Genomic DNA, 16156 nt, shown 5'->3' with positions numbered 1-16156 from the left:
CAGAAAAAAAAAAAGTCCCTAAAAAACTCCCTAAAAAAAATGACCAGCAAAGTGTGTTAGCTTGCTGTTGCTAAGGCCTTGCAGTGGTAATTACAGTGACTCACTCCAAGCCCTTAAGAAGGATTTATTATAGTCTCACAGAACATTTTAAATGAGGCTAGGAGAGCGCCGGGCTCACACTTCAGCCTACTCCTTCTTCTCCTTTTTCAGTCGTTAGCCCTTTCTTCGAGTCCCTTGTGTAAAACTCTTGAGGCCAGAGTGACCCTCCGGTCTATTCACTTCTTGCAACTGACTCCATCTCTCTCTCCCCACCTTATCTCTTTGTCTCTCTCTCTCCGTCGCTGTCCATGCCGCAACACAAAAGGCCATTACCTGTTTTAGCCTTAACTGTTCATTAGTTTTTTCCACTGAATTCCCCATCTGAGATTAACAAAGTATCGTCTTATCTGTCTTCATCCTACGGTCTGTGTTTTCATAGGTTTGTTTGCGGTTGTCTGTCTGTCCGGCTGTCTGTTAATTTATAGATCTCCTGAGGCTGAAGTAAAAGCCCCCCATTACATCATGGTCCCACCTCCCATTATCTCCTCTGTATCTCCTCTTAACTTCTCCCCCTCGCTCCTCCTCCCCCTCAGCCTCCTCTCCTCTCCTCCTCTTCTCTCCCTCCCTCCCCCACTTCTCCCTCTTATAACCTATGGTCTCTCATTCTCTCCCTCTCACCGCATCATCGGTCTTCTCTTTGTCTCCTCTCCTCCCTCCCTCCCTTCTCCTTCCTCTCTCTTCCTACTCCTCCCTCTCTCCTCCCTCTATTTTCCTCCCTTCCCTTTCCTGCTCATCTTTCCTCCCATCTCTCTCTCCTCTCCACCTCCTCCCTTCCTCTCCTTCCCTCCCTCCCTCCCTCCCCTCCCTCCCCTCCTTCCCTCCTTCCCTCTCCTCTCCCTTCCCTCCCTACCTCCTTCCTCCTGACTCTGCCCTTTTCTTACTTCGCTTTCCCTCTCCCCTCCACGCCCCCCTCCCTCCCTCCTTCCCTCCCCCCCTCACCTTGTCTTCCAGCGTTGGTTCGGTTCCCAGGTACACCAGCAGGCAGTGGAGGGCCGCCAGCCGCTGGGCTTCTGGCCGGCTGGGGGCCCGGGGCCGACCGGTTCCTCCAGGGGCCACGCTGAGAGGCAGGCTGCCGCCACACACACACACACACACACACACACACACACATTAGCATACCTATATATAGATACATGCATACATATATACGCATGTACACACACATGCAGAATGCGGACACGCACACACACACACACACACACACACAGGGACACACATATACATTTGCATAAAGATGCATACCTATATATATATGCATACATATATACTCATGTACACACACACAGACGTAACTGTGCATGTACAAACGCACACACACACACGTACACACATTTAGCGGCAGCTAGACACACCGCTGTAGGCTAGAACACGGGGTGGCGTCTGGGACTGAGTAGTAGCCAACGGGCACCGAGTTCGATTCCCCTATGTCTGAGGTGCACCTGAAGGCATCCTCTAACGCGTTAAGGTATCATCTACGGCATCAATTCCCCTCAACACAAGGCGATTGGGATCTATTCAATTATTCATGATGAATCATTAGACATTTTAATTTACATCGTTTGAGCGTCGATTTGCATCAGCGCGCCGACGCTGAGCGCGCCCTTGACCTGGAGACGCACTCCTGTGAAATGCACGATTTGTACGAAAAGACGCGTCAGGAAAGAGTAAAGCGCATCGGTGTTGTGGGCTCGTGTTCCCCGCGACCTTGGGGAAGAACTGGTGGGGCCCAGTACTCTCTGCGCTTTAAACAAGATTGAGAACAAGGATAGAGAGCGAGAGAGAGAGCGAGAGAGAGAGAGAGAGCGAGAGAGAGACGGAGAGAGATGCTGAGAGAGAGAGAGATAGAGAGAGATACTGAGTGAGAGAGAGAGAGACAGAGAGAGAGAGAGAGGAGATGACAGCAGTGATATTTACTATTGGGACTTCTTCTGCATAATAAGAGCAGAAGCAGGCACCATAATGAAACCATTTCTCCTCATGAACTTTAATGGTGAAACTAAGAAGCTGGCGTCTGAACCATCCCTTTTCTTCAGAGCTCCTGCTGTGTGTGTGTGTGTGTGTGTGTGTTACTCATTTGCAGAGATGACACATAGAATCCCAATATGCAAGTATAGTCCTAAAACCAACTACTTATTGTGTTGAATATACAAAAAAGTCTCTTGGAGTCTGTCATGAAAAGTTGTTTCTTAAATCATGACTACGAGGTTGGGATTTATTTCTAAAGGTGTCTTAACTAACTTTCTTTTTCATCAGGCTCCAAGTGGAAAAATATGTTCATTAGAAGTTTAGTTTGTGCACACAGTGTCTACACTTCACGTATTGCAAGGAAATTATAACCCAATTATTAACACATTCCGCTCAAATGCTAGGCGGCCATTTTGATATTTCCCCTCCAGCCTCCTCACCTGGTTCTCGTAGGGGGCGTGTCCGAGCAGAGGATCTGCAGCAGGAAGGCGGAGCTAAGGCCAGCCCTGTAGATCTTGCCACTGGCCAGGTCCATCAGCATGCTGGCTGAGGCTCCTCCTCCTCCTCCCTCTTCACTTTCTTCTTCTACGCCTAAAACAGTGACGCCTGCCGACGGCTCTGGCACACCCAGCTGGGCCTCTGGACCTAAAGGAAGGAAAGGAGGGAGGCGGAGTCACCTATACCCCTCATCAAAGATGGCCGCCCAATAGGTCACTGCATTTCACACACTTTATTAATATATTTATTTAACAAAAAGACCCTGAGACACATACAAATGTATGTTGATTCATCCTTTAATATTGTTATTATTGTTAATGAATGTATTCTTATGTATTATTATTTATATTGTAAATGAATGAACTCAATGAATGATGGCTATCACATTTATTTACTAGGGGACCAAATACCTTCCATCCTAGCTTACAAAGACACTGTTGTTCCTTTTGTGTTGGTTATGATAACATCATCGTGTCCAGGACAAGGAAAGTTTATTTCAAGTGTACGTCTACATGATTTTCACTCCAAAGTTTTCAGACCGCAGACAAACAGAATACTGCCTGAAAGCAAGTTTGTATGAAAAATAAATGACCTCTAGCTTCTAAAACAAACCTTTAAGGACACTGCGATCGATTCCAACTCTCATATTCATCGAGCAAGCTGAAAATCTCGTAAAATCGTGTGTGTTTGCGGGTTGTACATAAAAGATGTTGACACGATCTGAGCTCGTCTGGTAATGCCTGCGGTGAAAGCTCAAACTCGTCAGTCTGTCAGAGCGAGACCTTCGACACTTAATAGTGTGGCTCGCTTTGTCTTTCTTTGTGCGGTATTGAATGACGCTCCACATTATGTCATTAAGGAGTTGGACAGGAGTTAGGCATCTTGCTCAAGGGTAAAGTCTACTCGAAGGCTCTCTCTCTCCCTCTCTCTCTCTCTTGCTCTCTCGCTCTCTCTCTCTCTGTCTCTCTCTCGCTCTCTCAGTATCTCTCTCTCTCTCTCAGTCTCTCTCAGTATCTCTCTCTCTCTCTCTCTCAGTATCTCTCTCTCTCTCTCAGTCTCTCTCTCTCTCACCTGAGAGGAAGAGAGAGTAGCAGAGGGTCTGTGGCTGTCTGCTGTTGATGCAGTGGAGGAAGCGGCCGGCCACGTGCACCAGGATGTAGAACCCTGCACAGGAAACATCGCCAGCATCACTGCGGGCGTCGGTGTGTATGTGTGACAGTGATTGTGCATGTGTGTATTCATGTATTCGTGTGACTGTGTGTGTGTGAGAGTAAGTGTGTCTGTGAGTGCGTAGGTGTGTGCGTGTCTGTTGTGTGTGCACGTGTGTTGTACGTGTGTGTGTGCATGTCTAACCATGAGTGTGTGTGTGTGCTTGCGTGACTGTGACTGTGCGTGCGCGTATGTTGTGTGTACGTGTGTGTGCATGTCTAACCGTGATAGTGTGTGTGTGTATGCCTAACCGTGAGTGTGTGTTCTTGCGTGACTTTGCGTGTGTGTGTGTGGGTGTGCACGTGTGTGTGTGCATGTCTAATCTTAAGTGTGTGTCTGTGTGTGTGCACAATGTGTTTGTGCATGTGTGCATGTCTGCAACGACAACAGGCATGTCTAACAGTGAGTTTGTGCGTGTGTGTAAACGTGTGCATGTGTGTGTGCATGTGCCTGTGTGTGTGTGTGTGTGTGGGTGTGTTTGTGTGCTCCAGACCTATCGGTATGAAGATCGGCAGGGGGGGGGACTCCGGGCCGTTCCCCTCCTGAGACACTCTGAATGTTTTACTGCAGCCTGCAACCACAACATGTGTCATCACCTCATCTCCCCTGCTGCACCGACCAATCGGCTTCCACCGAGTCACACCACAGTCAAACACACAAACACCCACCGGCCACAGATAAAGAGTAGGAAAATCTGGATATCTTGCATCCTGTTACGTTGCCGCCATTTACATTTCATTTGAACTATTCACCGTGAAAAACTAACAAGTACTTGCATTCATTAATTAAGGAATTTATAAATAGTTTCACTGTAATCTGCACTGAAGTCAAATTACGCATTTAAATGATATGATTCTTACAAAAAGTCAAGATCTTTTCACAATTATTATGTTTATTCATGCTGCTATTTTGTTGTTTCTTTGCATATTTACATGCATAATGAATACTGTGGGCTCGCAGGTGAAAAGCCCTCTTGCCTTTATGAACGAAGATGACGCTGTAAGTCTGCTCATGACCATCGATCGCTGGTTGGCTGAAGCACACGCACATACTCCCTGGAACGACCAGCAGGGGGAGCAATTGGTCAAACAGTGGAGGAAGCGAGACCATCACGTGATTTTCCAATTATTTGATTAGGAGCGTAAAGGTAATTTACAAATGCGATTTCCTACATAGTATTTTACGTGATCGCGAACAATAAATGGCTTTGCAGTGACAGGAAGTCAAATTCGTTTTGTTCATTTTGATCAACGTTTGTTACATTGAAAAAGTAAATCATGCACAATTATTGAAACAGTTAGTGAAACATATTGAGAAGACAATCAACTCCCAAAACGTTTGAAGGGAAATATCAACCTCGATTTTCGGACACATTTGAATCAATATTAGGATAGAATCAAATTTCACATTTGAATATGGATAAAAATAAACATTTGCGCAGAACATTGCTTCTCAGAGAGTGGCAGATCATTTGCGCAGTGGAATGTAATTATATTTCCTCATATTGCAAGAGGATGACTTTGTGTTTTTGACAGAGGTATTATATTGTGTCAGAACTTATTCTCTGTTTCATCAGGTGCCAAAATGGAAATCAGACAAAATGCATGTTAGCATAGTTTGACTACATTGTAAGTTAGTGTGTGTGTGTGTGTGTGTGTGTGTGTGTGTGTGTGTGTGTGTGTGTGTGTGTGTGTGTTGTACCTATATTGTTTGTGAACACTTCCATTTGATTGTGTTGTTGCTGAAGTTTTTTCTCATCGTAGTGGTCAAAACCCAGGTTGACAAACCTGGGACGCACACACACACACACACACGCACACACACACAAACACACACACTAAATACTACAGAAATATTCAACAAGGTTTCAGCCTATTAAGCAATTTCTGCTGGGTGATTAATTATAAACCAAAAAGTACATTAAAGGCAATTAAACGATAAGTTACATGAATTCATCATCCGGGACACAAGCCCAATCAAACAAAGTTAAGTGTTGTACTGATCGTGAAAGAATAAAATACTAGTGTGTTATTTATTGTTTCTAAACTTGTTTTCGCTCTCCAAGTGCTTGAGTGATTGCCCACGGGAATACACATTCACACAAAACCAGCGACCGTGTCATGTGAGGACGGACTTGAGTTAGTGGGTTAAAGTACAGTGTGTGTGCTGGAGTCGAACCCCAGTCGGTTCTGGGTTTGATCCCAAATATCAACGCCCTAACTCTAACCCCGCCCCTTCGCGACATGTATCTGAATTCACCGTAGGTGACTTTGGATGAAAGCGTCTGAAAAGAGCCACAATAGTGAACAGGTGCCTTGACTCAAGGACAGACGTCACGATACGTCTGGGTGATCAAACAGGCGACCCCTTGGTTCCAGGTGAACCGTCTCTACCTCTTGAGCTGCTGCCGCTCTGTGGCGGTCGATGGACGTATAATGATTGTTATCCGTGTGCCCTTACCTTAAAGTGTTCAGAGGCTCTGTAGGCAAATCTAGCACCATCTCCAACTGGCAGAGAGCAAGAGAGCGAGAGACATCAAGGACAAGCAATGAATGCATCTGCCAGGAGACTGTTAAAATCATTTAAAGGGTGGAATTGTATTGTTTCAAATCGAGTGGGAAGATAATATACAATGTTGGTGTTTTTTTGTACCATCAGGGAGATACACTCATGAGTACGTTTCTAAACGCTTGACTCAACTAGAGACTGAGGGCAATCACCAAGGTTTCTCTGCTAAAACTGATACCCACTTGGGAGTTTATAAAAAAAGTGCCTTGCTTTAGGGCGGCTCTTCATATCAGGGCTGTTAAGTCGTATCAGCAGCACATGCATGATAGGAAGACTCAAAACGCTCAAGTCAAGTCAAGTTTCTGAGCAAATTGAATAAAGCGGAATCAAATAATGTAAAATTGTCAATGTTTGTAAAAGCTGTTTTTGTAAACTGACTTGCTACATCCAGTTTTTTCCACTATGCAGGAGAATTGGAGAAAATATGTACAGGAACAAGTAAAATGTACAGGAACAAGGCCAATAACAGACTAGTAGTTGGCCATTCTCGCAGCAGTTAATAAGCTTACAGTTTTGGTAGGCGAGATCTCCAATGGTCTGATAAAGCAAGACTAGGGAAATGATAACCTTTGCACATCTGGAGGTGTAGTTGAAGGTTAGATTCCGGTGGAGTGCATTACACTGATTACTTCGGGGCCGCTTCATTCGTTCATGCATGTCGAGGCTCCAGTGAAAGACAGAGCGAGTGGAGATACCACACATGAACCACACTGGTGCTCAGACACATGATGAAGGTTAGGTTGCTACCCGTCTGTCAAAAGGGTTGTTTTTTGATTAAATCGTACATTGTGCCGCAACTGCAGACCGCTTTCGAAAAAAGCTGAGTTACTAGATATAAATGTCGCAGGTCATATGCAAGGTGAAAGCTTATATTTTTACATTAAACATGTTTTTTACTTACCACAATCTCGCAGTTGCGATTGGGGTAAAATTGGAAACATCGCAAGGTCTTGTCCTGTGTGAAAGGCATAATATACGATTAAAACGATGATGTGAATGGTACATTTGGATGCATGAATCCAACTTCCCTGGAAGCAGTTGAATGACCTTCTAGTTGAAAAAGATTGCTTGTGTACACTGAAGTGTGTGAATTTTGTGTGATTAAAAAGAGTCAACTGAAGATGGTGTTACACCCCTAAGAAATATAAACATGTGAATAATGCACATGTTCAGTGCATCATTTTTCCAGCACACCACGAAACATGTGCATGAATATGATCGGAGGATGAACACAGGAAAGCTCAAACATATCTGTGGTTCTCTTCTAAGTCTCTTTCTGTAGAAGGAATATGTGAGGACAAGAACTTCTTCTACAAACACTCTGTATGAACCTTGGATCTTGGCCATGAAACAGGGATCCTATCTTTAATTATAGGGTGACCTTAAACAAAGTAGATTTTGCATATTATTATAGATATTACAGAAAAGAGTTTAATTAATGTCCTGCACTTCTGCTGTCTCACCCAAAAATTTCAGTCTGGGTTTAATGAAGTACATATTCTTTTATCTTAAGTTAAGTAGCCATAAAGTCCCTACTCTCTTACATCTTGATCCATATTTCTCTGCCCATTTCACTGACTGCTTAAGTTTTATTTCAGGACTGGGAATTCTCGACTCCCGTTCCCTCTCAAGACCGATAGTTGAACCAAAGTGTCAGTAAAAACAAAATTGTGTGACACACACACCCACTTTCGTGTACACCATAATCCCTTAATTACCCATCACCTCAACACACACATATCGCTGAACCAAGACGGAAGGAGCAGAATTTCAAATGCAGTCACAACGCTGCGGAGTTTAATGCAATCCATCATCAGGTCAGTGGGCGTGGCGCCGGTGGCAGGCGCACTTCCCGCCTGGGGCTGTCGGACAGCGCTTCAGCTCGTCTACCCGTCGGCTTGGCGCCCGGATCGACCTTTGACCCCTTCCCCTCTCCTCCCTGGCCCTTTCCTCCCCTCCCCCCCGCTCCGGGAGCCAAAACCGCCGCTGTCGCCTCCCCCTTCCGGCGGGACGACGGAGGTGGGAGGGTCGCACCTCGGGAACACCGCGGCGTGACCCCCTAACCCGAGCTGATTGGTCGGAAGGGTCAGGGGGGGACCCCGCCGACGGCCCTGTCCCCCCACCCTGGGGGTCCCGGTCGCCGTGGCGATATGGGTCATGACAGACGCCTGTTGAGGTCGAAGTACGACGCCCCGCGGTGGCTCGGTCCTCGACGAGCAGCAGTGGGGGGGGGGGGGGGGGGGGGGGGGGGCGCTTGAGGAGCTTTGGACTGAAGTGTTTGGGTAGAGGCCCCTGGGGGCCCGACGAACTGCTTCAGATCAGCGCCAGACGCCGGCCCCAGGACCGAAGACACAGTCCGGCACAAAGGTATGCAATCATACGCAGCGACAGTCATCAGTTATTAGTCTGTAGTTTTTGGTCTGTAGTTATTAGTCTGTAGTTAATGGTCTGTAGTTAATGGTCTGTAGTTATTAGTCTGTAGTTTTTGGTCTGTAGTTATTAGTCTCTAGTTAATGGTCTGTAGAAATTAGTCTGTAGTTATTAGTCTGTAGTTATTAGTCTGTAGTTAATGGTCTGTAGTTATTAGTCTGTAGTTATTAGTCTATAGTTAATGGTCTGTAGTTATTAGTCTGTAGTTAATGGTCTGTAGAAATTAGTCTGTAGTTATTAGTCTGTAGTTATTAGTCTGTAGTTAATGGTCTGTAGTTATTAGTCTCTAGTTATTAGTCTCTAGTTAATGGTCTGTAGATATTAGTCTGTAGTTATTAGTCTGTAGTTAATGGTCTGTAGTTATTAGTCTGTAATTAAAAGTCAGTAGTTATAAGCCAGAAGGTAGGGTCAGTATGTATAGGCAGGAGTTATTAGTCGGTAGTTATTGGTCTGTAATTAAAAGTCAGTAGTTATAAGCCAGTAGGTAGGGTCAGTATGTATAGTCAGTAGTTAAATTAGGTAGTTATAAGTCAGTTGTTATTAGTCAGTAGTTATTAGTCGGTAGTTATGAGTCAGTAGATAAGTCAGTAGTTGTCACTAGTAATGTGTAGCATCTACAGTAGCTGCTATTGTTGCTTTACACGGGGAATGGGTTAGCCTAGCGATTGTAATACTTGCACTTGGTTCTATGAACATCTTTACTGTACCGACAGCGATATATTGTTTCACTTCTTATGACAAATGTACTTATTGTAACAAATGCACTTATTGTAAGTCGCTTTGGATAAAAGCGTCTGCTAAATGCCCTAAATGTAAATGTAAATGTAGTAATGAATTGTTTGGCAAACACTTTCTTGCAAAATCGTAACGTCAAGCTGAATACATGCTAGTACTGATTGGTTGCATCATATTCCTATCTGCATTGCCTCTTCGTTAAAATATATAATAATATAATGATACAATATATGCATCATTCGCTTACATTTTCCTATGGTATAGTGAGCTAATAAAAGGGATCATAATGCCACACTGCGCTTCATTATTTTATTTTAAAGGAACTGGCACCACCTAGTGTCAGTAGACAGCATATTTTTTTAAACTTTTACAAAGTTCTGATGTTTTTTTTCTAAACACAGAAAGTACCTTCCGATAATCTCAAAAGCCTATAAAGTTGAGCTGTCAAAGAATTTGTGCTTGTGTGTGTGTGTTTGGGGGGGGGGGTCTCTGTGTGTGTGTGTTTGTGTGTGTGTGTGTGTGTGTGTGTGTGTGTGTGTGTGTGTGTGTGTGTGTGTGTGTGTGTGTGTGTGTGTGTGTGTGTGTGTGTGTGTGTGTGTGTGTGTGTGTGTGTGTGTGTGTGTGTTACCCTGTGTGTGAGGTAGTACAGTCTCTGGGAGTGTCTGTCCCACTGGACCCAACTGACGTCCTCTGCTATCCTCTCTGTCAACTTGGACAGCCGCTCTGGGTTCAACATCACCTGGTACACACACACACACACACACACACACACACACACACACACACACACACAGTGTGACAACTGGTTTGAAATAAGCATTATTTAATAAGCATTATTATTTATTTTATGTTAAAGTCCAACAACAGTAAATTGTATTCCAGAAAGAGAACTGGGGAAATCAAATCAGGATCTCAACAGGGACGTACCACTCTATATCCTTCATATTTGCACAGCAGAACGTGGTACTGTTCTATATCTGTTGAAAACAAAAAGACAATTTCAATGAGTCAGAGGAATTGAATTTACATTTAGAATAGATATGTTTTTTACGTCACGTCAAAGTTGTTTGATGCCTTTTATATTGTATATTTTCAAAATGTGTATTAGATGGGTAGACAGACAGACAGACAGACAGACAGACAGACGGACGGATGTGTGTCTTACAGCCATCTTCAGCTATCAGCAAGAGGTGGCTCTCTAGCACAGACTTGCTGTCCGTTTCTGGGTGGAGGAACTAAAACAAAGAAAAAAATGAATATAACAATGATATGTCTGATAACTGACCAATCAGCTCCTACGGCTCGGTTCGCTGCCTATATCTCAGGTCACCAGCCCCCCACAAAAACGGATAAATGCAAAGACATACTTTTTATGTTGAACACATACCCTCCGTACTCGCTGTACAAATCTCTTTCCCTGTTTCTGATCCCTCTCATTTTAAACTGACTATCATGAAAACACAGATTGGCTACTCAGGTTATAAAAATAATCAAACCCAAGGTAGCTTGTAAACTACAGAGAACTGTGATGAGGCAGAGATTTAACGACAATGTAAACCCGTTAACGACGGGACATGGGATTGCGAAACAGTGTTTCAGGAGTGGTTAAACGCAGACAATTACACACTCACACAAACAGATGCAAAACCACAAACGCGAGCAAACACACACACACACACACACACCTGAACTCTGACCGTGCAGTCCACAGCCTTGAGGACCTTGGTGTTGTTGATGGGGTGGATCTCAATGAGCAGGGCCAAACACTTGGACACTGTGATGAAAGGGACAGGAGAACCATGACGTGTATTTCTATATTATAAATATCCATCACTCACACTTGTGTTAATAACATGATCATGACTAATGCTTGCTCTCTATTACCCCCCCCCCACACACATTTTACTATTTGAATTTAAAGATGGATGCCATTTAGAAGGCATTTTTATCTAAAGTGACAGTGAATGAATGAAAGAATGATTTAATGAAATTAATGAATGAATATCAGTGATTGTCAATAAAGAGAAGTTGATAGGAATCTTCCTCTAGGATTCCTTTTGGTAAGACTTCTTTTATCCTGGACTTTGGCAACACAACCCTGAATATTTTGGGAGACGAACACCCAAGTCACTACATCCTGGTCTGATCTCCAGGCTATTATTTATGAAAATAGGGAGATAGAAAAGCAGAGAGAATGAGAAAGGGTGTGTTACTTGGGTTCAGGCGATCCTGTCCTCCTCTCCTTTGTGTTAGGCTGACAGCTGAGAAGGAGTAACGACGCATACATTATCACTGTCAACATCATACATTTAAACGTACTTTCTAAACACGCAACTGTCTCGGGATATACTGTACAATGAAATAAGAAAAAACTACCATGTTCTACCTACCTCTGTAGCACAAGTTTAGCTTTGAATTGAATTGAAAATATATTTTTTTCGAACCAATAAAGAAAAGAAAATGAAGCAATGATAAACAATAAAATCTAATGATTAAATAAGTGGACAGTTACAATTAAGTAATATTTACTAACAATGAAAACAACAATTGAAAAGAAACCAACACTTGCTTTACCCATTTGAAAAGGGGTGAGAAGAAGAAAAACTTATTTAATCTCACCCCAGGCATAGCTTCCCAACATAACTTTATGAAAAATATCCCCATTGAAGGGCATTGTAGCCAAGGCCCTGAATGTAATCAAGGAGTTTAAAAGGGCCCAGACTAACTAATAAACATCTCCAAGGATTGGGTACTGGTGAGGCATTCACAAATAATGTTTATGAGGTGGTTTTATTCTGGGATATTTAATTGTTTTTAGTAGATTTATCTCTCACCCAGGAGTGTCTCCTCCTTGTTCAGAGAACAACTGCTCACACATACCTGCTGGTCAAATGTATACAGGAGCTACACGCATACATGTGCATACACATACACACACACACACACACACACACACACACACACACACACACGTGCGCACACACGCGGGCGTATACACCCACACAATTATTAAACAAGATGGGAGAAAATGTATGAACAAACACACACCCACACTTACACACACACACACACACACACACACAGACTTGCATGCACAATAGTATGCAATAATATAAATACACATATACAGTCTTATCTGCATGCGGAGACACAAACACGTGCTGTACACACACACACACACACACACACACACACACACACACACACACACACACAGGAAACGTGCATGCATTCACGCTACCTTGTTGTCCTTTGTGTTCGGGTCGTATTTCCCAATCCTAGTGGTCCCAGATGCCCCCTAAATATAAATTAATAGAATGAATCAATGCATAATAAGCACAATAATTACCATAATAATAATAATAACATGGATATTCGAGGCTACAATTATGTTGGATTATCAGCATACAAAAACAGTATGACCTGTTAATTCATTTATCTTTCCTGATCTAAATATGATGTGTTTTTGAGCCTACCAGTTTCCCATACTTTATTTTCTGACTAGATTCTGAAATTGATTACACAACCTATGAATCAAGCATTGCACATGATGATTCTTAGAAATAATGGTTCTTTTGTTCTCAATGATTATCTGCATGTACATCTACATCATTTGATTTCATAGCGTGTTCATTACGAGTATGAATCCTTAAAGAGACACGATTATCCTCATGTACATAATCATTATCAACGTGGAATTATACTTTTATTGCACAGGCCTTTGTGGTGTGGTGTGGACTGACCTACTGAACCACAGAGTGATCGCATTACACGGTTACCTTCCAGGAGTAGAGAATCCCCCCATCTCTCTCTACGTTCACGATGCGAGTGTCCAAAGCCCCAGAATAATCCGCAGAGGACATTCCTAGTAAGGAACCATGCATGTCCAACACTTTAAACATCACAAAAACCCAGTCCATCCACATGACGAGTAGACAGACGCGTCGGGATTCATTGTGTTCACGACACGTAGAAATCATCCAGGAAAAAACACTCGGGCCTACCTGTCTCGACTCTCCCCACAGTCGGCTCTTTCCTGAGGATATCAGCCACCACATCTCTCCGCAGATCAAACTTTGTCTTCAGCTTCAGCATAGTGGCCACTGATCCCCTTCTTGTCGCCAAATAACACTTCCTCTTTCAATGTGTGCGACTTGTTTTGGACCAAGCATCCAGAAGTAACACAGAGATGCACAAACCACTATCGAAGAAACACAGACACCTTGCGTCCACCTGGCGATCAACCGGTGTCATCTGAAGCAAGCAGTCACGTGACATCAACAGAAACGGGGTTAAGAGGCGAACCACAATCGGTGTCTCATTGGTCGGACGCCAGCTTTGGAACGCAGAAGACATGCGGAAATGTCGCTTTTGTTTCCTGGAGTGGAGAACTCCTCCTGCTCCGTCCCACGAGTTGGCAGTGCTGGCAGAGCGGTGAGAGGCGATGCGATCCGCGGGCCAAGGCATCCCTCCGGTCGGGGACGGAATGTCTCACCGCCCCGCTGGATGATGGTCAGCTGATCGGGCGAGGGGTCACAGGGCCAGGCAGAGATATGTGTGACACGCTGGGGTGATATTAGGCACGCATCCTTATCAATAGGGAGACAACTTATATTATATGATAATGTTTTAATCAGAAAGCAAAAGTAGATAGCACTACGACGTAACACGACTACGCTAAAAAAGAGAACATGATTTAATAAAATTGATTTGATTATTGTTTGTATAGGCCTACTGCAGTGTATCTGTTCTCCAATATCGTTTACTAATTTATAAATGTAACAAATTAATAAATGTATAGATCCACGTATACTGTGTTTTGTCTGTGTTTTGGACATGAATATGAATTCTAGTTCAAAATGGTTTTCAATAAAGAGTGTTGGGTGTCTTACTCATATTGACAGACCAAAATGAGGGATCTGATATTGTTGTAAAATGAATAAGCCTGACCTGCTCCTTGCCCCCTCAAATTCGAAAAGGTGTTACAGGGGACAAATGTAACTACAGTGACCTCATCAACCAACCCTAACCTTGGAGAACTGTGTTGGGATCTGCTTCTGCCCGGGCCTCCGGCAGTAGGCGTATGGCTGATTCCTGCGCCACTTTGACCAGGTGGCGGGGTTCTCGGAGGAGTTCCTGGCGTTCTCCGCGGCCAAGCTGGCGGAGGTTGCGGTGGTGGTCGAGCTGAACGTCAGCCACGAGGAGATGGTGTTGGAGGCTGTGGCCGACTGGTTCGACCACATGCCTGAAGAACGCACTGCCCTTGTCTTTAGGATGTTGTCCAAGGTAATGGTGGATTGGGGGGGGGAGGGACCGACGGATGGATGGGTAGTCGCTTGAAAGGATGGATAGATGGATGAACGGATGGATGGGTCAATGGATGGGTCCTCGCTGACTACGTTGCCAACCACACGCTAGTCCGAGCTTCAGAGGAAGGCCGGGGCATCGTGGCAGAGGCGCTGAAGGAAGCCTGAAAGATGTTAACATGCAAAGTCAATTTTACTTTTCTCTTTGGTCTATATTTGTGCTGGCTGCCTTCAACAGACATATTTTCTATCGAGTGCTGAGAACCCAGACACAAACCAGTGGACTATGATTGCGGACTAGGATACCCACTGGCCAGGTTGGGGTCATAACTTACACGAGTCAAGTCTATGTAGTGAGAGAAGGACAAATGTGACATAATTCACACATTCATACCAACAGGCGACATATGTCCTTGCCAATTAGAGAGGCTTCTTTCCCACGCTAGGAAGGGATCCTTAGCCTAGGGAGGCGTCCGTGTCCTTGGCAATTAGAGAGGCTTCTTTCTCATCTTTTGCATCTTCTTTTCTCCTGAGCCCAGGGAGACGTCCAGCTCATACAGGAAGCCATTCATCATGTGTCCATTCTAGAGATGCGAGCGGCCCAGGTAATCGAGAAACTCAGACGCTCAAGGCCACAAAAACAATTTGCAATACCAGCACATAGCCACAAGGGATCAGTACAGAGTACACATACGGGTATCCAGGAGGCGGGAGTTCATCACCATGCTTAGCCAATCATAGCACATGACTGAGTCCACGCCTGCCCAGTATTAAAGTCACAACACATAGCCCAGGGGGCCGGAAGGCTCCAGGTAACGCATCTATCAGATGCCCTACTAAGCGTATCCCCACGCGGGCCAATACAATTCCTCTCCTTTTGGTTCATAGAGACTAGACCAAACCTTTCCCAAATAAAGTGAGTTACAAGCGATCCTGACTCTGCGACCTTTTTCCAAAAAGAACACGGCATAAATAAGGACTTTAAAGGTTGAATTATCCTAGGTCACCAGTGTGGCCTACAGAGAAACCACTGATTACGAGCACCTCTTCAAAAATGTTACTACACTTGAGGGCAGAAGATGCACTTTATCTTTCCTGCCTTGTTTTCTGGTTCATTATGATGAACTAGCTTGGCGGTTCTCATATATCTTCATTTTTACCAGGGTTTGAAAGTTAGGGTGGTCCTTTTGGGTGGCGTGCAGTAAGCATGCACTCAGTTCTGAGAAGTTTTCAAGTGCAGATTCCCTCATACAGTTTTAGCTTCAAATTTTTGTTTTTATTTTTAGCTCTAGAAAACCGACAAAGATCCGGGCCTCAGCGACCTCATAGCTGGCTACGGGTGTGCT

The 16156-nt window shown here is 44.2% G+C and overlaps 1 protein-coding gene across 1 annotated transcript in view; it reads right to left on the bottom strand.

Moving 5' to 3' along the window:
• gsap (gamma-secretase activating protein) overlaps nucleotides 1–13743 on the bottom strand; it is a 36164-nt gene extending 22421 nt beyond the window's left edge. Inside the window, exons 1-17 of the mRNA XM_079755387.1 lie at nucleotides 13509–13743; nucleotides 13284–13369; nucleotides 12746–12802; nucleotides 12339–12408; nucleotides 11718–11765; nucleotides 11190–11278; nucleotides 10670–10739; nucleotides 10432–10481; nucleotides 10133–10243; nucleotides 7241–7294; nucleotides 6232–6278; nucleotides 5473–5558; nucleotides 4749–4826; nucleotides 4265–4342; nucleotides 3634–3726; nucleotides 2505–2709; nucleotides 1039–1168 (exon numbers count right to left, since the gene is read on the bottom strand). Coding sequence (XP_079611513.1) covers nucleotides 1039–1168; nucleotides 2505–2709; nucleotides 3634–3726; nucleotides 4265–4342; nucleotides 4749–4826; nucleotides 5473–5558; nucleotides 6232–6278; nucleotides 7241–7294; nucleotides 10133–10243; nucleotides 10432–10481; nucleotides 10670–10739; nucleotides 11190–11278; nucleotides 11718–11765; nucleotides 12339–12408; nucleotides 12746–12802; nucleotides 13284–13369; nucleotides 13509–13599 — 1443 coding nt within the window. The 5' untranslated portion in view covers nucleotides 13600–13743. The remainder of the gene's footprint in view (nucleotides 1–1038; nucleotides 1169–2504; nucleotides 2710–3633; nucleotides 3727–4264; nucleotides 4343–4748; nucleotides 4827–5472; nucleotides 5559–6231; nucleotides 6279–7240; nucleotides 7295–10132; nucleotides 10244–10431; nucleotides 10482–10669; nucleotides 10740–11189; nucleotides 11279–11717; nucleotides 11766–12338; nucleotides 12409–12745; nucleotides 12803–13283; nucleotides 13370–13508) is intronic.
• Between the last annotated feature and the right edge of the window lie 2413 nt (nucleotides 13744–16156).

Source organism: Pollachius pollachius, assembly GCF_949987615.1.
Source record: "Pollachius pollachius genome assembly, chromosome: 18".
Lineage (NCBI taxonomy): Eukaryota > Metazoa > Chordata > Actinopteri > Gadiformes > Gadidae > Pollachius > Pollachius pollachius.
Note: the sequence above shows the minus strand (reverse complement) of the source record. Positions and strands in the feature narration are given on the sequence as shown.